The sequence below is a fragment of the Leucopleurus acutus genome, assembly GCF_964270905.1.
Source record: "Leucopleurus acutus genome assembly, chromosome: 2".
NCBI lineage: Eukaryota > Metazoa > Chordata > Mammalia > Artiodactyla > Delphinidae > Leucopleurus > Leucopleurus acutus.
Window position 1 is genome coordinate 84,958,287 of NC_139143.1, and position 25,012 is coordinate 84,983,298.

The following is a 25,012-nucleotide window of genomic DNA, read 5'->3' on the forward strand; positions in this document are numbered from 1 at the left end:
AACTTATACTCTGAAAACTACAAAACACTGTTGGAAAGAAATTCAGAAGACCTAAAAAAGTGGAAAGACATTGCATGTTCATGGACTACAAGATAATATTAAGATGTCAACACTCCGCCAAATTGATTGATCTGTAGGTCCAAAACAATCCCTATCAAAATCCTAGCTGGCTTCGCTCTCGTGGTTCCTCTGGGGAAATAAAGATGAAGCAGGGAGCGGGGCGATTGCGCAGGGGGCGGATCCAGCCGTGGCTTCTGCCACCTGCGCCACCACCATCTCTGCTCGTGGCGGCGTGGGAAGGGAGATGTGAATCCCGGGCGCGAGCCGGCGGCTGCGCTGCTGCTGCAGGGTCGGCGGCGGGAAGGCGATGGTGGATACAGATAAACTCAACATCGACAGCATCATCCAACGGCCGCTGAAAGTGAGAGGGTCCAAGCCTGGTAAGAATATGTAGCTACAGGAGAATGAAATCAGAGGACTGTGCTTAAAGTCTGGAGAGGTCTTTCTCAGTCAGCCTATCCTACTAGAACTTGAAGCACCACTCAAAATATGTGGTGATATCCATGGGCAATACTATGAGTTGCTTCACCTTTTTGAGTATGGTGGTTTCCCTCCAGAAAGCAATTACCTGTTTCTTGGGGACTATGTGGACAGGGGAAAGTCCCATTGGAGACTATCTGCCTCTTACTGGCTTACAAAATCAAATATTCCGAGAATTTTTTCTTCTTAGAGGAAAGCATGAATGTGCCGGCATCAATAGAATTTATGGATTTTATGATGAATGTAGAAGAAGATATAACATTAAACTATGGAAAACGTTCACAGTCTGCTTTAACTGTTTATGGATAGCAGCCTTGGTGCATGAGAAAATATTCTGCTGTCATGGAGGTTTATCACCAGATCTTCAATCTATGGAGCAGATTCAGAGAATTATTCGACCAACTGATGTACCAGATCAAGGTCTTCCTTGTGATCTTTTGTGGTCTGATGCCAATAAAGGTGTCTTAGGCTGGGGTGAAAATGACAGAGGAGTGTTCTTCACATTTGGTGCAGAAGTGGTTGCAAAATTTCTCCATAAGCATGATTTAGATCTTACATGTAGAGCCCATTTGGTGGTTGAAGATGGATATGAATTTTTTTTGCAAAGAGGCAGTTGGTCACTCTGTTTTCTGCACCCAATTATTGTGGAGAGTTTGACGATGCGGGTGCCATGATGAGTGTGGTTGACACACTAATGTGTTCTTTTCAGATTTTAAAGCCTGCAGAGAAGAAGAAGCCAGATGCCACGAGAACCCGTAACACCTCCAAGAGGTATGATCACAAAGCAAGCAAAGAAATAGATGTCATTTTGACACTCTTTGTTGGGACTTATAACATACAGTATATAACCTTCATTTTTAAAACTGTAATGTGTGTTGGTCAGCTTGCTCAAATAGTGTTTGTGGCCCTGCCCCCTTCCATTTTTGACTTAATAAATGGTATTTGCTGGTTATAATAGCAAATGACTCTCCACTCCCAAGGAAAAATGTTTTGTTTTGTTTAGTTCTCTGTTCCTTTTGCAAACAACTTTAATGAAGGTGTTAAAGCTGTACACCCCAGGACAGTTTATCCTGTCTAAGGGGTGAGTGTACAACTGATCTTTTTTAAATTCAGTACAGCCCATGAATAATGTAAATGCTCATTTTCTTTAGGATATAAAGAGAGCCCTAGGGTGCCCAATCTGTTCCTGTTATTGTCATAAAATGCATACTATTGGATAAAAAAAAAATCCTAGCTGGCTTCTTTGTAGAAATTGACATGCTGACCCTAAAATTCATATGAATATTAAAGGGGTCCAGGATAGCCAAAACAATCTTGAAAAAGAATAGAGTTGAAAGAATAAAGTTCTTGAAAAAGAATATACTTCCCAATTTCTAAACTTACTACAAACCAACAGTAGTAACCAAGACCATGTATTACTGGCATAAGGATAGATTTATAGATCAATGGAATAGAATTAAGAATACAGAAATAAACTGTTTTATTTATGTTCAGTTAAGTTTCAACAAGGGTGCCAAGACAACTTGACAGGGAAAGGAATAGTCTTTTCAACAAATGGCGCTGGGACAACTGGATGACAACATGTAAAAGAATGAAGTTGGAGTGGTACCTCACACCATATATAAAAATTAATTCCAAATGGTTTAAAAAAACTAAATATAAGAGCTAAAACTATAAAACTCTTAGGAAAAAACATAGGGTCTTCCTGACCTTGTCTTAGACATGACACCACAAGTACAAGCAGCAACAAAATAAATTGGACTTCATCAAAATTTAGAACTTTTGTGCATTAAAGTGTCTCAAGTGAGACACTTAAAGTGACTCAAGAGAGTCAAAAGACAACCCACAAAATAAGAGAAAATGTCTGCAAATCATATATCTGACTTTAAAAGTAATATCCAGAATATATAAAGAGCTACAACCCAAAAAACCCAATGCAAAAATGGGCAAAGGATTTGAACAGACTTTTCTCCAAAGATGGACAAATAGTCAATAAGCACGTGAAACTATGCTCATCACTAGCCTTTAGAGAAATGCAAATCAAAACCACGATGAGATAATACTTCACACCCATTATGGTGGCTATTACAAAAAAAGCAAACAATAGCAAGTGTGGGAAGGATGTGGAAAAATTGGAACTCTGGTACATTGCTGGTGGGAACATAAAGTGGTGCAACTGTTGTGGTTTTGAAGCTTCCCCCCAAAGTTAAACATAGAATTACCTTTTTTTTTTTTTTTTTGCCATGCTGCTGGGCTTGTGGGATCCAATTCTCCAACGAGGGATTGAACCCCGGTCTTTGGCAGGAGAGCATGGAGTCCTAACCATTGGACCGCCAGGGAATTCCCTATAAAATTACAATATTGATCTAGCAATTTCACTCCTAGATATACATCCAAAAGAATTGAAAACATGGACTCAGACAGATACTTGTACACCAGTGTTCTTAGCAGCATAATTCACAATAGCCAAAAGGTAGAAACAATCAAAGTGTTCATCACCAGATGAATGGATTAACAAAATGTGGTATGTACACACAATGGAATATTATTCAGCCTTAAAAAGGAATGAAGTGTTGATACATACTACAACATGGAAGAACAGTGCAAACATAAGTGAAATAAGCCAAACACAAAAGGACAAATGATTCCACTTACATGAGGCATTTAAAATAGACTAATTCATAGAGACAGAAAGTAGAATAGACTAGAGGTATTACCAGGGGCTTCGGTGGGGGGGGCAAAATAGGGAGTTATTTCTTAAAGGGGGTAAATTTTCTGTTTGGAATGATGAACAATTTCTAAATGAGGGAGGTTATGAGTATGTGGGGTCGAGGAGTATATTGGAACTCTTTGTACTTTCAGCTCAATTTTTTTGTGAACCTAGAACTATTCTAAAAAATAAAGTCTATTTTTTTTTTAAAAAAAGTTCTGGAAATAGACTGTGGCAATAATTATACAATATTGTGAATGTACTTAATGCCACTTAATTGTATACTTAAAAATAGCTAAAATGGTAAATTTTATGTTACGTATTTTTTACTACAATAAAAAAAAGAACCAAAGAGAGAAGTTCTAGTAACTACTTAAAGCTTTATTATCTAGCCATGTGATTTTGAATTAAACATTGCTGCATGTTTAATAACAACTGTTTTGTTGTTATTCCTGTCTTTTCCGCTTCTCTTACAATCCATATTAGAAAATTCCGTCCCTCTGTCTTCAAAATATAATATGAATCTGGCCACGACTTTACATCCACCACAACCCACACCCTCCAGTTTAAGTCCCCGTCACTTCTCCCCTAGATTCTGTGGTAGGACTACTAACTTCCCTACTTCCACACTACACTCCCTCTACTGTAGGCACACTATAGTCTATTCTCTGGACAGCAAGCAGGTCATATCACTCCCCTGTGCAAAGCCCTTCCATCATACTTTCATTTATTTAACATGCTAGACTGTTCTGGGACAGTGACAAAAATCCATGACCTCATGGAGATTATATTTTAGTGAACTTAGAATATAATACAAAATTCTTAAGCGACCTACAAGTATGATCTGGTTCCAGCTTACCTCTCTGACTTCATTTTAGCCCATGGCCCTGTGGAGAGCATTTCTCTAAACAAGATTAGAATTCTGTTGGAAAGGAAGTAAGGGGTGAATGGTTATTAAAAAATGTTCATACCTACATTAAAAAGTGCTTACCAAAGTTCCCTCCCCAGTGAGACAACCCAGGGCCTTATCTGGTTACTGTGTTCAGCTCCAAGACCAGAATTTTTGGCTGATGTATATAGTCTTCCTCGTCAAGTTTGGATATGGCCCCTTGAGGCCTGGCAACATAAAACTTAAGTTATCTGTATCTAAGCTATCCTAAAAATGATGGAGAAGAAGAAATAGTATAACTACAGTGAAAGTCTAATTCTGGAAAGGGGAGAATGGATGAAAAAATAGTTCACAGTTATCATTGACCCATAGCATACATTATACCAACTAGGCAGGAATACGGAAGACTCCCTCCCTGGGGGTGGAGTGAGTTTTTTGGCCAGCCAATTGGGAACCTCCAAATTTGTTCTCTGTGGGAATCTTCCTTACTGCCACCATGGCCCCTGTGTTTTCCTGCTAGATAGATGGTCTTGCTTGTCCTTATTCTCCATGGCTATACCAGAGGTGGGCATGGAGTAAATGCCTTTTCTGGAGATGGACTGCTCAATTTTAGCTGTGGTACAAGTTGGGAGCCTAGAAAGGCAATAGACTGTTAGGCTTAGGGATTCTTTGGCACTAGTTTCTGTGACAGCTCAGTAGCCTTTGGTTCAATTCCTTCTGCTAGTTCCCACAGCCAAAGATTTTTTTTTCTAGTCACTGTAGCCAGAAGGATACAAAGCTCTGATGGGCTAGCCTTGGGACCTACACGTACCACTGGAACTAGGGGAGAATGTCGCTTCTCTCTTAATCCCATGAGTGTGTGTGGGTGGGGGGAGTTCCCCATTTTAAAATCAAGATGCTATTGCCACAAGAAGGGGAAATGGAGGCTAGGTGGCAAATAATATACACTTAAAGACATGCTTTAGCTCAAGTGTTCTCCACCTCTATAGAGAAGACTGATATTCACATTTGTGACACATTTCCATGGATACACTCACAAAATAATGTCAGTCTCTGGTAGCTATCTATAAACCCCCCTATCCTCTCCCAGAAAGCATATTGAAGTGTACTTATATCAAAGTGATGTTATTACAGAGATAACCTTAATCTACTCTAATTTTTAAATGTGTCACTTGCAAATTTTGACACTTTATCATTACTAACAAATTTCTTGTGACTTACCTTGTGTTACCTTGTGACACAAGTGTGTCACAATTGTTATACATTTGTTGGGGGGAAGGGTCTTATCTGTGGCACCCCAGTACTCCTGAGTTATGTCTTGTTTTGATCTCTTAATAAAATTAACCTTCCTTCTTTGAGAACACATTGCCACGTGACAGAGAGAGGCACCCAGGATAATGGGGGATGTCTATTGGGATCAAATATTTCCAGAATAATGCACTAAGCAGATAATCTATACAGAAAGTATTAGAAATACCGTATGTTTTCAATTAAAACATTCCTATCTTTCCCAATGATTCAAGAATCCTATTTTCTTTCTTCAGAAAATGTAAACTAGATAATTAATTAATTTTCTAGTCTCCTATACTCTATTAAGGGTGTTCTTCATCTCACATTTGTGTACTTCTTGGGCAAAAGGGTCAGTAACAAGCGAGCTATCTTAACTATAGAAATAATGTACGTTATTAAATTCCCAGCATAAAGTTAGTCACTTGGGTAAATTAACAGAGAGTAAAACTAACATCAGCCTCATCCTAAAATTCAGAGTCCTTTTCTTTAAGACCAAGTAAGATAGTTCCTCAAAGAAACTTGAAGCAGCTAACTTTCAGGATCCATAAGCCTGAGAGATGGTGACTTTAAACCCTGGAGAAGGGGGATTTCCCTGGTAGTGCAGTGGTTAAGAATCTGCCTGCCAGTGCAAGGGACACGGGTTCAAGCCCTGGCCCAGGAAGATCCTACATGCTGCGGAGTAACTCAGCCCGTTAGCCACAACTACTGAGCCCACATGCCACAACTACTGAAGCCCACACACCTAGAGCCCATGCTCCCAACAAGGGAAGCCACCGTAATGAGAAGCCCGCACACCGCAAGGAAGAGTAGCCCCTGCTCGCCGTAACCAAAGAAAGCCCTAGCACAGCAATGAAGACCCAATGCAGCCAAAAATAAAAATAAATAATTAAATTAATTAATTAAAAAAAAAAACCTGGAGAAGGCACTAGGCTTCCTTATTTGGCTTTCATTTTCCTTTTTGATATCATTCAGGAAATGTTTCCTCATCTGTGATGGAAGGGAGGCAGCATTCTAGAGAAGATTAAGTACTGTACTACTGCAGATTTCCTCTCTTTAAAAAAAAAAAATCTCTAGTTAAATTTGCAACAGCAAGTTTGCCCCATTTCAAAGGAAACTAATGTGCAAAAATCCAATTTACAGGTTTAGAATGTTGCAGAATGAGAATTTTATGAAATGCACTAAGTGTACCTGAGGATAGACTATATAATGATGTGTTCCCCTAATGTTTTTAAATACTGTAGTATGATTGTTTACAGACTTTTATATACGAAGAGGAGAGCAAAAGAAGCAGAGAAACCTAAGGCTAAAAGCCATGGCCGAATGGGTGATGAATCAGAAGTGAAGATAAAACATGTAGAAGATTATAATTAGAAAATTAATCCAATAAATATTTATTTGTTTTTGCCTAAACATGTATTAAACAGAATACAAAGATAAGTAAGACAGGATCCTGTATTCTCAAGTCAGCTGGTGAGATGAAACCATCTTATGTGATGCAAATAGAGAATAAGTTCAAAACTGCATGGTACAATTTGTTTCTTAAAAGTATATAGAATATATGGGCTTCCCTGGTGGCGCAGTGGTTGAGAGTCTGCCTGCCGATGCAGGGGACGCGGGTTCGTGCCCTGGTCCGGGAAGATCCCACATGCCGCGGAGCGGCTGGGCCCGTGAGCCATGGCCGCTGAGCCTGTGCGTCCGGAGCCTGTGCTCCACAACGGGAGAGGCCACAACAGTGAGAGGCCCGCATACCTCAAAAAAAAAAAAAAGTATATAGAATATATGTGTATGTATAACTGAATCACTTTCCTGTACACCTGAAACTATCACAACACTGTAAATCAAATATACTCTAATATAAAATAAAAATTAAATTTTAAAAAAGTATATAGAAATGGAAGATGGTGAGGTAGTCAGAGAAGACTGGGAAAGGCGATACTTGAAGTAGAACTTGCAAAGTAGAGAGGCCAAGGAATAGAGAGAGTCATTTCAGAAAGACACAAATGACCGTGCAATGTGGGGGCCCGTGAGACCAGCTTGACTACAACAGTCCCTAAAAGTCCCTAAAAATGTGTTTTAAGAGAACAATTTGGCAGTGTTGTACAGAATGAGATTGCAAGGTAGATTGGATTGAAGGCTGTTGAAATAATTTAAATCTTGTCAGTAAATATTTATTGAGTGCCTACTAACTATATCATTGCATTCTATACTGTGGAGGATACAAAGAAGAGTAAGATATACATAACTCCTGTACTTAAGGGGCCAACAGGTAGACTTGTATGACAAAGACATAAATTAAGTAGAGAATTAAGAGGATGATTTTTCTGGTCTCAGAATCTTTGAGTTTGCCATAAGAGAGCCTCAAAGTACTGTAGAGGCTCAAAAAGAGACATTAAGTTGGGGATAAAGAAAGTTTTTTTGAAAGAGGTATCTTTTGAGATGGGCCATGAAGGAGGAGCAGGATCTCAAGAGGCAGCGATGAGGGAAGGAAATTCCAGACAGTGGGATGCAAAATGATTCTGTTGGGAAAGTACTACTTTAAAACTGGGTTCAATCCCAGGTCAGCAACCAGTTCTGTCCTCTTGAACAAACTATACAACCTCTCAGAACTTTAATTTCCCCTCTGTAAAATGAGGATAATATTTGTCCTACCTCACAGTGTTGTAAAGATTAAATAATAATATATGAAGAGTATAGCATGCTCACTGGCATATAATTGGTGCATCCAACAAATGTTAGCTAGGACTGTTATAATAATAAAGTGAGTAAAGAGTGCAGAGGATAAAAAGCATAAATGTCCTGGAAACATGAAGAAAACTACCTGCTTTGAGTGTAAGATTTATGTGAGGATAGTTGTCTTGGTCTGTTTGGACTTCTATAACAAAATACCATAAACTGGGTGGCTTATAAATGACAGAAATTTATTTCTCACAGTTGTGGAGGCTGGGAAGTCTAAGATCAAGACACTGGCAGATTCAGTGTCTGGTGAGGCCCTCTTCCTGGTTCACAGATGGCTGTCTTTTCGCTGTGTCCTCACATGATGGAAAGGCAAAGGGAGCTCTCTAGGCCGGAACTGTTCAACATAAGCCTGCAATGGGTTGTCATGTTAGAAAGAAAAGAATCTATTAAAGAGCACTAATCTCATGCCAAACACAGAGACTCAGGATTCAGAAGCCAATTTGAATGTTTTCACTGACCAAAGATGGGACAATATGAATATCAATAAGGATAAGACTGCATTGAATTGAAGCACATAAAATTTGGTTAAATCCATGAATTCATAATGATACAAGAAAAACTCAATGGTTTTGCAATGTATGGACCTTATTTGGATCGCAATTCAAACAAACCATTTTTTAAAATGTATAAGATAGGGAAATGTAAATACTGACATGTTTGAGGACATTAAGAAATTATTGTTAATTTATTTGAGATGTAATCATGGTATTGGGGTTTCATTTATTTCAGAGTCTTTATGTTTTAGAGATACACACTGGAATGTTTACATCTGAAAGAATCTGATATCTAGTATTTGGTTCAAAATAATCTGGGTAGTGGGAGGGTAAATAAAGCAAGACTGGCCATGTATTGATAATTTTTGAAACAGGATAATGGTCTCACGGGTGTTCATTTTGCTATTACTGCTCCCATTTACCATCACAACAAAAAGAATAAAATACCTAGGAATAAACCTACCTAAGAAGACAAAAGACCTGTATGCAGAAAACTATAAGACACTGATGAAAGAAATTAAAGATGATACCAACAGGCGGAGAGATACACCATGTTCCTGGATTGGAAGAATCAACATTATGAAAATGACTATAGTACCAAAGCAATCTAAAGATTCAATGCAATCCCTGTCAAACTACCAATGGCACTTTTCACAGAACTAGAACAAAAATTTTTACAATTTGTATGGAAACACAAAAGACCCCGAATAGCAAAAGCAATCTTGAGAAAGAAAAACGGAGCTGGAGGAATCAGGCTCCCTGACTTCAGACTATACTACAAAGCCACAGTAATCAAGACAATATGGTACTGGCACAAAAACAGAAGTATAGATCAATGGAACAGGATAGAAAACCCAGAGATAAACCCACGCACATATGGTCACCTTATCTTTGATAAAGGAGGCAAGAATATACAATGGAGAAAAGACAACCTCTTCAATAAGTGGTGCTGGGAAAACTGGACAGCTACATGTAAAAGAATGAAATTAGAACACTTCCTAACACCATACACAAAAATAAACTCAAAATGGATTAAAGACCTAAATGTAAGGCCAGACACTATAAAACTATTAGAGGAAAACATAGGTAGAACACTCTATGACATAAATCATAACAAGATCCTTTTTGACCCACCTCCTAGAGAAATGGAAATAAAAACAAAAATAAACCAATGGGACCTAATGAAACTTAAAAGCTTTTGCACAGCAAAGGAAACCATAAACAAGATGAAAAAACAACCCTCAGAATGGGAGAAAATATTTGCAAATGAAGCAACTGACAAAGGATTAATCTCCAAAATATACAAGCAGCTCATGGAGCTCAATATCAAAAAAAACAAACAACTCAATCAAAAAATTGGTGCAAGACCTAAGTAGACTTTTCTCCAAAGAAATATACAGATTGCCAACAAACACATGAAAAGATGCTCAACATCACTAATCATTAGAGATATGCAAATCAAAACCACAATGAGGTATCACCTCACACCAGTCAGAATGGCCATCATCAAAAAATCTACAAACAATAAATGCTGGAGAGGGTATGGAGAAAAGGGAACCTTCTTGCGCTGTTGGTAGGAATGTAAATTGATACAGCCACTATGGAGAACAGTATGGAGATTCCTTAAAGAACTAAAAATAGAACTACCATATGACCCAGCAATCCCACTACTGGGCATACACCCTGAGAAAACCATAATTCAAAAAGAGACATGTACCCCAATGTTCATTGCAGCACTATTTACAATAGCCAGGACATGGTACCAACCTAAATGTCCATCGACAGATGAATGGATATAGAAGATGTGGCACATATATACAATGGAATATTACTCAGCCATAAAAAGAAACGAAATTGAGTTATTTGTAGTGAGGTGGATGGACCTAGAGTCTGTCATACAGAGTGAAGTAAGTCAGAAAGAGAAAAACAAATACCGTATGCTAACACATATATATGGAATCTAAAAAAAAATGGTTCTGCTAAACCTAGGGGCAGGACAGGAATAAAGACGTAGATGTAGAGAATGGACTTGAGGACACGGGGAGGGGGAAGGGTAAGCTGGGATGAAGTGAGAGCGTGGCATGGACATATATACACTACCATATGTAAAATAGATAGCTAGTTGGAAGCAGCCGCAGAGCACCGGGAGATCAGCTCGGTGCTTTGTGACCACCCAGAGGGGTGGGAGGGAGACGCAAGAGGGAGGGGATATGGGGATATATGTATACATATAGCTGATTCACTTTGTTATACAGCAGAAGCTAACACAACATTGTAAAGCAATTATACTCCAATAAAGATGTTAAAAAAATTGTTTTCCATAATAAAAATATTTTTAAAAAAAAAACTAGATGGGGGACTTCCCTGGTGGTCCAGTGGGTAAGACTCCATGCTCCCAATGCAGGGGACCTGGGTTTAATCCTTGGTCAGGGAACTAGATCCCACATGCATGCCACAACTTAGTTCGCATGTTGCAACTAAGAGTCCGCATGCCTCAACTAAGAGTCCACATGCCGCAGTGAAGATCCCGCATGCTGCAACTAAGACCCAGTGCAGCCAAAATAAATAAATAAAAATCTTTTTAAAAAATAAATGAATAAATAAAAATTTTAAAAGCTAGATGGCTACAAACATGAAAATGTCTGCTACAGGTAAGAATATTCAACATTGTAATGATACTGAGTCTCCACAAATTTATCTATATGTGTGTGTATTAAACTTTATTTATAATACATATAGTAATTTAATATAAATATATCAATTTAAATAAAAACTCAGAATTTTTCAGGAAGCTTGATAAACTGATTTTTAAAACTCATATGGAAAAGTTAACAGGCACAAAATGTTAAGACAACTTTGAAAAAGAAGAACAAACATAGGAGTGGCAGGGGTGACTTACCCTATTAGACATCGAGACATATTCAAAGCTATTTTAATTAAAACTGTATTGAAGGGACAATAGATTAAAAAACAGATCGGTGGGCTCAGAAACTGACCCATGTATAAATGGGAATTCTCACCTGGGTGAGAATTAGACAACAGTAGATCATGGATGAGTTGTGTTAAAAAGAATAAGGTGGATTTTCCTAGGAAATCATGGAGGAAGCTGGGATTTCAGGAACTTAATCCTAATCTCTTCATAGCTAAAGTTTTCCATCTGAAAATTGTTGTTTCTAGGTAAAGTGAATAATCAAAATGATGAAAAATTAAAGGGTAAATGTGTACTGGTGTTATTTTGCTGAGCTTTTTCTACTGATCTCCTCTACTGGGGGCTCTTTTTGATGGTTTACTGCACCTGCTTTATCTCCAAAACTGCAGCAAGAGAGCCAGATGTAGCAAATCTAGTTAGATTTTAAATGAAACTGAAATGAAAGTTCACTTCCTCATTGTGGATACCTCATGTGACAAGTTCCAATTTCTTTTTAAAGTCACTTTAACTGAAGTCTCTTTGCTGCCTTTGAAATCTTTGGAGAGAGCCCACCATCAAGCATTCTTAGTATGGGAGCACCTGCTGGTTCTATCATGTACGTACTGTCTGTTCTTTTTCTTCTACTTGGTCCTTAAATCCTTCATTTGTGTTTTTAGCTTACTCTGCCTGCCAGGTTTTACATCGTTTGTTACAGGAAGTAAACTAAAAAAATCATTGTTGCTCAATTTGCCTCTTTTTTTTTTACTAAAAAGAGTCTATTTTTGAAAAGTTAATGTCTGCTTAAACATCTAAAGCCTGAGGCAGACACATAGCTTTCTTTGGAATATAATTTGAAGATTTACATGGTTAAAAATCCAGCTGTTTTGAATTTAAAAAAGTGGAAAAGAAAGTAGAATCCAGTTTGAGGGAGTTAGTCACTGAATTTCTGTTGAAGTCTCTTTGTATTAAATATAGAAGTGGTGTTTTCAAAAGCAGTTAACCTCTTCTTTTGAAATAGATATTTTGATTTTTAGGGGAAAAGAAAGGTTAAAAGGTAAAAATGATCCAAGGATGGGAAAGCAATACACAGGAGTTGTCTTTTAACTATCTCTGAAGGTTGTGGATAGATCAGTTAAGAGGAGCTTGTGTATTCAAAAATTATGAAGATAAACTGATTTTTCAAAGGTATGCCTTCTTCTTAAGGATTTTTTTTTTTTTCTGGAAAGGAGGAAAGAGGATTTCCCTTGGTTAGATTTGTTGTCAAATCCTGTCAAGTCCCTGCTTCCTCATCTCCACATCCCCCCAAACTTAGATGTAAAATTTGGCTTACCAGATATCAGGAAACTTTTTGAAAATCACTTTTAAAGTGCTACTAAGAATTGGAAGTGGTATTTCAGACAAAAATCTGCATTACTCCCTGTCACTGTATAATCCAGAAAGTTTCCTGCATAATTCTGCTTTGTAATATTCTGTCCCCTTGACAGACTCTGCATTCCTACTTTTTGTTGTGAAAAAAATATGGTCACAATAGATGCAGCTAACAGCTACTCTTCCTATGTTACCTTTCCTTTAACAGAATGAAATGGCTGGTGTGGGTGCTCCTGCTGTGCTCCTCTGTGATGGCACAACAGCACAGAGATTCCACTCTGGATCATCACTGGGATCTCTGGAAGAAAACCTATGGGAAACAATACAAGGAACAGGTAGATGGGCTGCCACTTGAGCAATTTGCTTTTACTCAAGTACCCTACATATTGTGACAAGCAGTGTTTTCAATAAATGTTACACACTCCTCTCTTGCAAGATTCTGTTCTTGGTACTAGAGATACAACAGGAAACAAAATAAAGTTCCTGTTGTTTTTTTAAAAAATAAATTTATTTCTTTTTGGCTGCGTTGGGGCCTTTTTGCTGTGCATGGGCTTTCTCTAGTTGTGGTGAGTGGGGGCTACTCTTCGTTGCGTTGCGTGGGCTTCTCATTGCGGTGGCTTCTCTTGTTGCAGAGCACGGCTTCTAGGCGCGCGGGCTTCAGTAGTTGTGGCATGTGGGGTCAGTAGTTGTGCCTCACGGGCTCTAGAGCTCAGGCTCAGTAGTTGTGGCTCACGGGCTTAGTTGCTCCGCAGCATGTGGGCTCTCCCTGGACCAGTGCTCAAACCCGTGACCCCTGCATTGGCAGGAGGATTCTTAACCACTGTGCCACCAGGGAAGTCCTAAAGTTCCTGTTTTTATGGAGCTTATATCCTAAAAGGAGAGACAGGAAAGAAGTAGAGAAAAATAAAGCAAGGCATGGGGGAGTTGGAAGGGTCCTGTGTGATGGCTGTGAGGGGTTGGGAGTGATTATTTTATACATATGATAGAATGGTCAGGGAAGGCTTCACATATAAGGTGACATTTGAGCAGAGAATGGATAGAAGCCAGGGAGCAAGCAAAGTAGAAAACTGAAGTGAGAGTCCCAGGCCAAGAGGGAAGGAGTGCATGTCTGAGGAGCAAAAAAGGCCTCTTTCAGTCCCTGGCATAGAGAAGCACTGGCAGATATTATTTCTTGACTCTCACTTCCCAGTTTTTACTTTTATTTTTATTTCAAAACATACTTCTTGATTGATTTTAAGATTTTAACCCTGGTGCTTCAAATAACTAAGTCCTATAACTGTATAATATTTCTGAGTTTGTAAGCAAGGATTATATATTTACTTATTTGATGTATGGTTTTTGTATAAAAATGGTCTGAGTTGTTTTCTTAGTACTGATGAATTTCACCCTCACCCACTCCCTTTTAGGACCAGACCTCTAATTTCAGCGTTGACTAGAGTTAGATGTGCAGTTAGCACTACTATTTGGTTAAATGAATATTACCTCACTTTTTAATGATTCTAGTCCATCAGGAGGAATGAAAATGACTTTTGATTAGTATCCTACCATTAAAATGTATCTCAAAGTTCTCTTCTTTTTTTTCTTTCCTATACTTCATTAGATTTATTTTTTCTTTATTTCATTTTTTCCCTCTAGTGGTTTGGAAGTATATCTGTACATGTCCATTACTGGGGTAACAGTAAAATCTTGCTCCAAGACAGAGTGACTGCATCCAGACTTACTACCTAGAGCCAGGGCCTAGGCCTGGGTTCTAATACTCAATGAAATGAGGCAGAAAAGAGTTATTGCTGACTGCTCATTGGGCTACGGCTTGTCGTAAACTCCGGCCTTGGGGGTGGAGGTGAGGGTCGGTGATTCTAGGAGGCACCATGTACATTTCATTCTATGTAAATGAAGCTCCTGGAGGGCAACAAAATCAACAGTCTGAATATGAATTCACTCTGGATAAAATTAGGATAATAGGACCAAAATTATTTTTAAAACTATGTATAATGGAATAACATCTGCATGAATGAACAAGAAATTGTGAAATGTATTAGAAATCCAATTAGAAATCTCAGAAATGAAAAAAATATAGTCATTGAAATAAGAACTCAATTAAAGGGATAAACTCCAGACTGGAAAGAGCTGGATAGAATCAGCAATCTGAAAGATAGTACTGAGGCATTCATCAAGAAGGCAGCACACAAAAATAAAAAGGAAAAACTATGAAAATGCAGGTTAAGAGATGAAAGAGAGTTTGTGGCTCCATCTGATGGAATGGTGGAGAAGTAATATTTGAAGAGATACTGGTTGAGAATTTTCCAGATACGAAAAAACATGTTCCTGAGTCCTCCAGTCAAAAGTGCTTTCTGGGCATCCCTGGTGGCACAGTGGTTGAGAGTCCGCCTGCGGATGCAGGGGACACGGGTTCGTGCCCTGGGCTGGGAAGATCCGACATGCCGCGGAGCAGCTGGGCCCGTGAGCCATGGCCGCTGAGTCTGCGCGTCCGGAGCCTGTGCTCCGCAAGGCCGCAACAGTGAGAGGCCCGCGTACCGCAAAAAAAAAAAAAAAAAAAAAAAAAGCTAGGAATTTATAATCAGCTAAACTATTTTTCAAGAGTGAGGGTAAAAGAGAAAATATATATATTTTTTTTTATTTTTATTTTTTTTGCGGTATGCAGGCCTCTCACTGTTGTGGCCTCTCCCGTTGCGGAGCAACCGGCTCCGGATGCGCAGGCTCAGCGGCCATGGCTCACGGGCCCAGCCACTCCGCGGCATGTGGGATCTTCCCGGACCGGGGCGCGAACCCGTGTTCCCTGCATCGACAGGCAGACTCTCAACCACTGTGCCACCAGGGAAGCCCAAGAAATTGTTTTTAAAAAACCTATAATCATTAAGTGAGTTTACCACTTACAAAGAATATACTTCAACAAACTGCAACTTCTAAAAAAAACTTTTTAGCAAATTGAGGAAGTTCATTGTGTATATCTAAAATGATATTAATCACCATCAGAGCAATTAAGAGGAAGAGTTAAGATTACTGTGCAATTTTACCAGTTATATCGGATATATTCGTTTATTTGTATGCTCCCAAACAGATCCACACTTAATAGAATGCTTCATAATATGTTTATTTTCATTATTGAACACATTTTTGAAGGATTCAGTATAACTATGTTCTTTTTCCTTATATTTTAGAATGAGGAAGTAGCACGGCGTCTCATCTGGGAAAAGAATCTAAAAACTGTGATGCTTCACAATCTAGAGCATTCAATGGGAATGCATTCATATGATCTAGGCATGAACCACCTGGGAGACATGGTAGGTAAATTATAAATAATCCTATTTTCATCTCTGGATAAACAGGATTTCTGTCTCCCCAAAGGCAATTTGAAGGCAAACAACAAAGGAGTGTTTTCTGTATGTGTATAAAATTAGAAAACAGAATTCAAGGACATAAGAATTTGTACAGATTGCTTCTTTGGTCCTACTGTGATCACTTTCCTTGACAAATCCCTTCCTTAAAGGAGTATTTTTAACTCGCAGACCACTGTTACTTTTATTTTTAGTAATTCTAGAAAGCATTGCCTAAAGGCTACTCAAAATATTTTAGAATAAGTTAACATAGTTATGTAAGTCTAAATTTATAATTTAATGTGGTCCACTTGCTTTCTTAATGGGGGAGTGTGGGTATTTAATATCACAAATCATCTCCCATTAGTTATTAGATTCTGTTCTACCCTACAAAACTTTTTCACTGTGGCCAAAATTAAGAATCATAGCACCCCTTGGAAAGGACCACCCTAAGTAGATTAAATGCAGGAATCTCTTTTATAATTCTTTCTCACAAGGAAAACCAGTTTAGTCCACTTTTTAGACAATGCTTTTATAAAATTCTGCCTTGCTTTGAACCAAAAATCTGCCTCTCTGTAACCTAGTTTTTATCATTTTCTTCTTCTCCTTCCCAATGCCTAACTGTGATGCCAATGGCAAAGTGTAAGACTAAAGAGACCCAGATAATTCACCTACCAGATAGTTACCTATGTTAGTCACAGCTACCACTTGTTTCTCTCAGTTGTTAAATATATTCACAGTTACAGTTATCAGGATATTGAAAAGAAGGGTATAAGTGAAAGGAGCTATGTATATATCTTTGTAGACCAGTGAAGAAGTGATATCTTTGATGAGTTCCCTGAGAGTTCCCAGCCAATGGCAGAGAAATGTCACTTTCAAGTCAAACCCTAATCAGAAATTGCCTGATTCTCTGGACTGGAGAGAGAAGGGGTGTGTTACTGAAGTGAAATACCAGGTGAGTATTGTCATCCCAGGCCTCTGTACCCCAGATAGAGATCTCTCTTCCTTAAATACTGAGTCTAGCTACATAATCTGGCAGTGAATCTCATAGTCCCTTAGGTTCCTTTCTAAGTATGTTTGCTATTCTTGTCTTCCCAACTACATTGTGAGCTCCTGAAGGGCCAGGACCACATATGATACTTTTTGTATTCCCCACAGTGCTGAGAACATCAAAGGTTAGAGCCATCAATATTAGACTAAGCAAAAAACTGTAAATTAAGCAAGTAGGTCTTTAAGACAGACCTTTAGCGTTCATGCTATCCATCAACTGCACTGGACCCTCCACCAAGCCGATTACTTGAGAAATAGTATCATGTGTGTGAGAGAATTTCAATCAGGAAGTTTATTCCTCCAACTCACTTATGAATTTCAGGGTTGAAGGAGAGGAAAAACTAGAGCTAAGGGTGGCCTGTAAATTGTAGTGGTCAAGTTAATTCATGACTAGGCTTATGTTGTTAGAATAAGAAATATGGACTTTATAAATTTGTTCCTATGTTTTTGTATTTCCTTTAATTTGCTTGTAAAAAAAAAAAGAAAGAAAGAAAGCTACAAAATCCTAAATTAGTTAGGGATATCTAAGGATAAAACACATGTATCACCTTAGAGGTCAGGATAAGGGAAAAGAATCAGTGTCCTGAGCAGCTGCCCCAGCTTGTGACCAAAGAAGAATAGAAAAATTAAGAAGTGAATGATACTGCTAATCTCTTACTCTTTTCCACCTAGATAATTTTTCTTTCAACTAGTTTTGGGTTTCTTACTGGAGCTTCCCTAAAACAAAAGTATAAGAAGACCCAATAAACTACATATCTAAGTGTTAACTATAAATAATTTAATGAGATCCTTTCTCTGGGTGCTTGCATTTTAGGGGGTGATTTTGCTTTGACCAAAGGCAAATTGAATTTGCTTCCTTCCACTAGAGAGCAGAGTGGGATGAGGTGGAGAGAGAGAGAACAATTATGATGTGGCTTAGAACACTCTGCACCTTTTTAAACTAAAGCAACTTTGTGTTTTTCTGTTTGTTTATGCTTCCCTGTAAAATATCTTATGACCAAAAAAATTCTATAGCTAAAAATGTCTGAAAAATGCTAACCTTATGTTTCAGGCATTATTTGGCAGAAGGAAGAGTATTTTAGGTCAAGGGAATCATCCCAGTTCCTCTCAAAAATCACTTTACTATTAGCATTTATCTCCCTTACTATGGGGTGAAAATAGCTGGGATTTGGTACATGCTCAGTAAGTACTGTTTCTTAATATATTTGAATATGGCAATTATGCTCTGAGCTCAGCCATTCGTAAATATTTATTAAGGTTAGACCTTGCCCAGAGAACAATCAAGTATTTGGTCTTCATTGCCATGGCCTAAGGGAAGAGGAAACTGTAGTGGGGGGAGCTCTTCCTGGATCTGCTGAAAGTGCTGACATGTTGGGAGTCGCCCAGTTTGTGTTATGGAGGTCATCCTTACTGACTCTGTGATTGCCCTTGTGACTTTGTCTCTGTTTTAGGGCGCTTGTGGTGCTTGTTGGGCTTTCAGTGCTGTGGGAGCCCTGGAAGCACAAGTGAAGCTGAAAACAGGAAAGCTGGTGTCCCTGAGTGCACAGAACCTGGTGGATTGCTCAACTGAAAAATATGGGAATAAAGGCTGCAATGGTGGCTTCATGACAGAGGCTTTCCAATATATCATTGATAACAACGGCATCGATTCAGAAGCTTCCTATCCCTACAAAGCCATGGTGTGCCACAAACAAACTTTTTGTGCCGCCCCTTGACCTCATGCTATCCCTCCAACTCACTGTACTGAACTTATCACCAAGCCAATTGCTTGAGAAGCAGTGCTGCTTGGTGTGTGTGTGTGTGTGTGTGTGTGTGTGTGTGTGTGTGTGTGTGTGTGTGTGTGTGTGTGTGTGTGTGTGTGTGTGTGTGTATGAGAGAGAGAGAGAGAGAGAGAGAGAGAGAGAGAGAGACTGAACCTCCATCAAGAATTCCTAAATTCTCAAGAGTTCTCTTTCTTATGCAGCAGCCTACTTAATTTATCAGTGGCACAATGATTTTTAAACAAGCAAGCAGGGTTCATGATTAAAAATAGATTTTCAGGGACTTCCATGGTCCAGTGGTTGAGAATCCGCCTGCCGATGCAGGGGACACGGGTTCGTGCCCCGGTCCGGGAAGATCCCACATGCCGCGGAGCGGCTAGGCCCGTGAGCCATGGCCACAGAGCCCGCGCATCCAGAGCCTGTGCTCCGCAACGGGAGAGGCCACAACAGTGAGAGGCCTGCATACCCCAAAAAAAAAATTTAAAAAAAAAGATCTTAAAGCTCTAGTCTCGAGTCTTGATGTAGTATGCCCCTAACAATCCCCTTAGAGTCTGAGAGACATTACCCTGGTAAATTTGCACATATGAAGATGTATACAATTTAAAGCAACAGAACGGTTCTGTATTTCCTCTTTTATTGGTGAAACATAGAACTATTAGGGTTTGGAAGATTTTATGTTTCTTTCTTTAAAAGGAAGAAGGAGCCTTAGACACTTGAAAAGACTAAATGAGGAAAGAAAGCATATTTCAAATCCAGACTTAGGATACTGTCGATTTATAAAGGAAGTTGAAGTATACTTCTTTATCTGATTTATCCTTTTCCCACAGGATGAAAAGTGCCAGTATAATGCAAAAAATCGAGCTGCCACATGTTCAAGGTATATTGAACTTCCCTTCGGCAGTGAAGATGCCTTAAAAGAAGCTGTGGCCAACAAAGGACCTGTGTCTGTTGCTGTAGATGCACGCCATTCTTTCTTCCTCTACAGAAGTGGTAAAAATCCAGACATGTTATCCTCATGCTTTATACTGCCCTTGCACCATAAGAAAGAATATTATTCTTCCCCATCACTATGCCTCTGGATGCTTAGATTAGGTTAAATGGAATCCTCCACCTCATATCATTTCATATACATATTTTTATACCCAGTTCTAATTAGTAAAGTAACAGTTGTCAAAATTTACTAAGAGTACAGGCCAGGTACTATGCTAAATTCTTTCTGTGCATTATCTCATTTAATCCTTACAATAGCCCTATTTTACAGATGAAAAAATTAAGTCTTAGGTTAACTTGCCTAAAGTCATACAGTCTGCAAGCGGTCAGTTGGAATTAGAAACCGTGCTGCCTGACTCCAGAGCCTGAGCTCCTAGCTGCTGTAGCCGCTGTGGAGTGTAGGTACAACACAGTAGTGTACAAGGAGGGCGCCCACTAAGGGTAGAGCGTTGTATTAGACAAACTAGAAGGTTATCATCTTTTTTTTTTTTTAAACCTCAACTTAAAGATCATTTAATTTAGTAAAGGATGACAATGTATAGAACAAACAATTTAGGAATATATACATAGAAATACAACAATATAAGTTAAAAAATAATTAGGAAAAGGTGGCAGTTCATCAAAGAAGATTTCTGAGGGAGCTGTGATTAGACTGATGCCAAACTTGGCTAAACAAACAAACAGACAAACAAAGCAACAACAACAACAAAACCCTGACAAATACAGCATTGATGGCAAAGAATCATGAACTCTAAATAGTTTAAATGTGAGAGTATATGTTCCTGACATATACCCAAAACAGTCTAATAAAATAGCATTTTCAAATGTCCTTCATTGCCACACATCACTTACTCTTGTTCTCTACCCATATTTTATTCTCAGGTGTCTACTATGACCCCTTGTGTACTCAGACTGTGAATCATGGTGTACTGGTGATTGGATATGGTAACCTTAATGGGAAAGACTACTGGCTTGTGAAAAACAGGTACTCACACTTTAATGTATATTTAAGTAAAATCAGGAATTTGAGGGAACCTCAACCAATGCTTTCTTGTGATTATGATGATGATCATCATGATATTGAAAATGGTGAATATTTATAGCTTCTTATAAAGTGACATTTTAAATTACTCAGAATTCTTCACTTCCTATTCTGCAGTCAGCTCTTGGTTTTCATGATTTATCTTCTACAATACTTCTCTGATCATTCCTTGTTGGTCTCCTTTATGAATACCCATTCCTCTGCTTAGCCCCCAGTTGTTGGTCTTTCTTCCAGGGCTCCATCCTCTGCCCATTACTCTTCTTATTCTACATCTTTCTTGGATACAATCATTCCATTCTTATGATTTCAGCTATAACTATATGCTGATGGCTTTCAAATCTCTAGCTCTAGCTCTGACCTCTGCCCTGAACTTCAGACTTATTTATCTGGACACATGCACTTCCACGTATCTTAGTTTCTCCAAACTCAGCATGTCCAGGGAACCCAGTGCCCTCCTTACCATTTCGTTCCTTCTCAGAACTTCCCATCTCACTAAAAGGCAACACCACACAACATAGTTACCCAATTAGGTACTATGGATTTGTCTTAGATCCTCCAGATCCAATCAAGCAACAAGTCAAACTAATTTTACCTCATATCTGTCCTTGATTCTGCCCCCTCTCCATTTCTTCTGTTATTGCTCTAGTTGAGACATCTCTTGCCTGGACTCTCCCTGTAGCCATCTAACTGGTCTCCTTTACTCTTTCTTTTCCTTTTTAATTAAAAAAATATTTCATTATTTTACACAATTTTTAAAGGTTACTTTCCATTTACAGTTATTACAAAATATTGGCTATATTCCCTGGCTTGTACAATACACCCTTGAGCCTATCTTACACCCAGTACTTAGTACTGCCCACTCCCCCACCCTGCCACTGGTAACCACTACTTTGTTCTCTATATCTATGAGTCTGCTTCTTTTATGTTATACTCACTAGTTTATTGTATTTTTTAGATTCTACATATAAGCCATATCATACAGTATTTATTTTTCTGTCTGCCTTATTTCATTTAGCATAATGTCCTCCAAGTCCATCCACGTTGCTGCAAATGGCATAATTTTCATTCTTTTTTATGGCTGAGTGGTATTCCATTATATATATACCACATCTTCTTTACCCATTCATCTGTTGATGGACACTTAGGTTGTTTCCATATCTTGGCTGTTATAAATAATGCTGCTATGAACATTTGGGTGCATGTATCTTTTTGAATTAGTGTTTTTGTTTTTGTTTTGGATATATACCCAGGTCTCCTTTACTCTTTGTTTGTTTTTTTTTTACGGTACGCGGGCCTCTCACTGTTGTAGCCTCTCCTGTTGTGGAGCACGGGCTCCGGACGCACAGGCTCAGCGGCCATGGTTCACGGGCCCAGCCGCTCCGTGGCATGTGGGATCTTCCTGGACCGGGGCACAAACCCGTGTCCCCTGCATCGGCAGGCGGTCTCTCAACCACTGTGCCACCAGGGAAGCCCTCCTTTACTCTTAAATCTGTCTTTTATACTGCTTCCAATCTGGTTTGTCTAAAATATAAGTCTGGGCTTATACCTCTTTTACTTAGTACCATTCATTGTGAGATGAATGTTCCCTAGTAGAAAAGATGAGTCGCCTATGTCTGGTCCCTACTTGTCTTGCCAGCCTCAATTCCTGGCACTTGTCTCACATTTTTCATTCTAGTTATATTGAAACATACACAGTTATAGTTCCCATACATATCATTTTACCTTTAATATCTTCATATCTTGGTTATGCTGGCCCCTCTGCCTGAAACATCCTTTCTCCTCACTTGGTTTATTCCTCCTTTCCCTTCAAAACCAGCTCAGGCATTATCTATACCAGAAAGTTTTCCCTAAATTCTTGGGCTAGGCAAAATGTCTTTTTTTCTATGCTCCTAAAATATCCTATGCATACTGGAATATTTTACACATTATATTTAAATTGTATGTTCACCTAACTGTCACTCCACTATTCTGTATGTGCCTTTGGGGCAGAGATTATGTCTTGTCTTTGAATCCTCAGCACAGTATGTGGCACCTAACAGCCCCTCAATACATGAATTAGCTGACATCCATAAAACCCACAAACAAAAGTAATGTAGCTTTCAGAGGGAAAAAAAGAGGAAATGTGAAGAGTTGAGACTTAAACGTGTCTCCTTGTATTAGTTTCCAAGTTTCTCCTTGTATTAGTTTTCCAGGGCTCCCATAACAAAATATCACAAACTGAGTGGCTTAAACAACAGAAATTTATTGTCTCACAGTTCTAGAGGCTAGAAGTCAGAAGGGCTGTGACTTTCCTCTAGCTTCTGAAGTTTTGCTGGCAATCTTTGGCTTTCCTTGGCTTGTAGAAGCATCACCTGATCTCTGCCTTCATTTCCACATGACATTCTCCCTGGTGCATGTGTATTTCTGTTCAATGTTCTCTTTTTATAAGACTGGTCATATTGGATTAGGGCCCACCCTAATGACCTGTTCTTGGCTAATTATATCTGCAATGCTTCTATTTCCAAATAAGGTCACATTCTGAAGTACTGGGTGTTAGGGTTCCAACATATTAATTTGGAAGGGACATAATTCAACCCATAACCCCCCTCAAATCTTTACTGGAAGTACCTAGTCTACAAATCATAAATAAACAAACAAAAAGGTACTTTCCTATCTTTTTCATGTTGTGGCCCACAAAGATGATAATATTTGCATGGCCCATTGGGAACGTAGTTGAGGTGATTAATGTCTTGGTACATTTATAACCCATTCCCAGTACTGATCAGCTTGGGTCTAGACCGGTGATAACTTTTTAAAATGGAGCAATACTTTCACTTATATATATATGTCTTGTTTACTCCCTACAGTAGGTATTGTAAATCCTCTTCTCTATTGAAGTTTCTTCTTGAAGATTATATATCTTTTAGGGTTTTAATTCAAAACCTCTTCTTAGCACTTACTAATTTAACAAGCGTTTTCTAGGCATCTACAATGTGACAGACATTATCTAGGCCTTGGAAATACAAAAATTAATGAGAAATCATCCTATCCTGTAAGGGCTCACAGTCCACTTGGGAATTAGATATCTTTAAGCAATAAAATACAACACATCATGGTATAATATGTCTAAATGGCTATGGGGCCATAGAGGAGATGCCTAACTGCCTAAAGCTCCAGAGAGAAGGCGCTACTTGCACCAAGTTTTCAGATGAATGGAACTGCTCATGTGTTGGAGGAGGGAAGTAAGTTGCCCGATGACCCCAAAAGGATATGCAATGGCACAGAAATGTGAGAGACTTCTCTGCTTTATAAACTCTCTACTGCATTTAGTTCTATGATATCTATGACATATCCCTTTCCTGGCTTGTTTTGCTATATCAGCTTTAGCCTCATTTCTTAGGTTATTTTCTTCCACCTGTCCCTTATACTCTAGCTCTAGCCATGCCAAAGCAAACTCCTCTGATCCTTGAGCTTCATCTATCACCATTATGTGCATTATACCCAGTTCACAATTTCTAAAAATTACCTTTCTACTAAGCAACAGACTTCTATGTCCAACTTCCAACTTTAGCTCTTCTTTAAAAATCAAAATTCCCCACCCACCTGCCCTACTTCCACTTACAACACACACACACTCACACACACACACACACACACACACACATTCTCTCTCTGTCTCACTCAACAAATCTAAAATCAAATTCCCCCTCTCTGTATCCCAACTTGCCCTAAATCCCCCATCCACAAAAATGATTTCAGAGTAAGTTCAAGGAAAAATTATTCTCTATTTTGAGTAATACATCATCATCTTCAGATCATCAAAGCCTTGGTATCATCTTGGGCTCTTCCTTCTCTCCCTAAACCCACACAGCCCTGTCCTTTAGGCCTCTGAATCATACTTTATATGTATTTTCTCTTTTC

The 25,012-nt window shown here is 38.8% G+C and overlaps 1 protein-coding gene and 1 pseudogene across 2 annotated transcripts in view; both read left to right on the forward strand.

Annotated features, from left to right (window-relative positions):
• The first annotated feature begins 257 nt into the window (after positions 1-257).
• Positions 258-1,340, forward strand: LOC309957570 (serine/threonine-protein phosphatase PP1-gamma catalytic subunit-like; annotated as a pseudogene). The gene is made up of 2 exons: positions 258-421; positions 554-1,340. The product of its transcript is annotated as a serine/threonine-protein phosphatase PP1-gamma catalytic subunit-like (transcript).
• Positions 1,341-11,522: 10,182 nt separating this feature from the next.
• CTSS (cathepsin S) overlaps positions 11,523-25,012 on the forward strand; it is a 29,270-nt gene continuing 15,780 nt past the window's right edge. Inside the window, exons 1-7 of the mRNA XM_082833638.1 lie at positions 11,523-12,183; positions 13,144-13,270; positions 16,115-16,237; positions 17,076-17,225; positions 18,772-18,999; positions 19,908-20,070; positions 20,953-21,055. Coding sequence (XP_082689764.1) covers positions 12,158-12,183; positions 13,144-13,270; positions 16,115-16,237; positions 17,076-17,225; positions 18,772-18,999; positions 19,908-20,070; positions 20,953-21,055 — 920 coding nt within the window. The 5' untranslated portion in view covers positions 11,523-12,157. The remainder of the gene's footprint in view (positions 12,184-13,143; positions 13,271-16,114; positions 16,238-17,075; positions 17,226-18,771; positions 19,000-19,907; positions 20,071-20,952; positions 21,056-25,012) is intronic.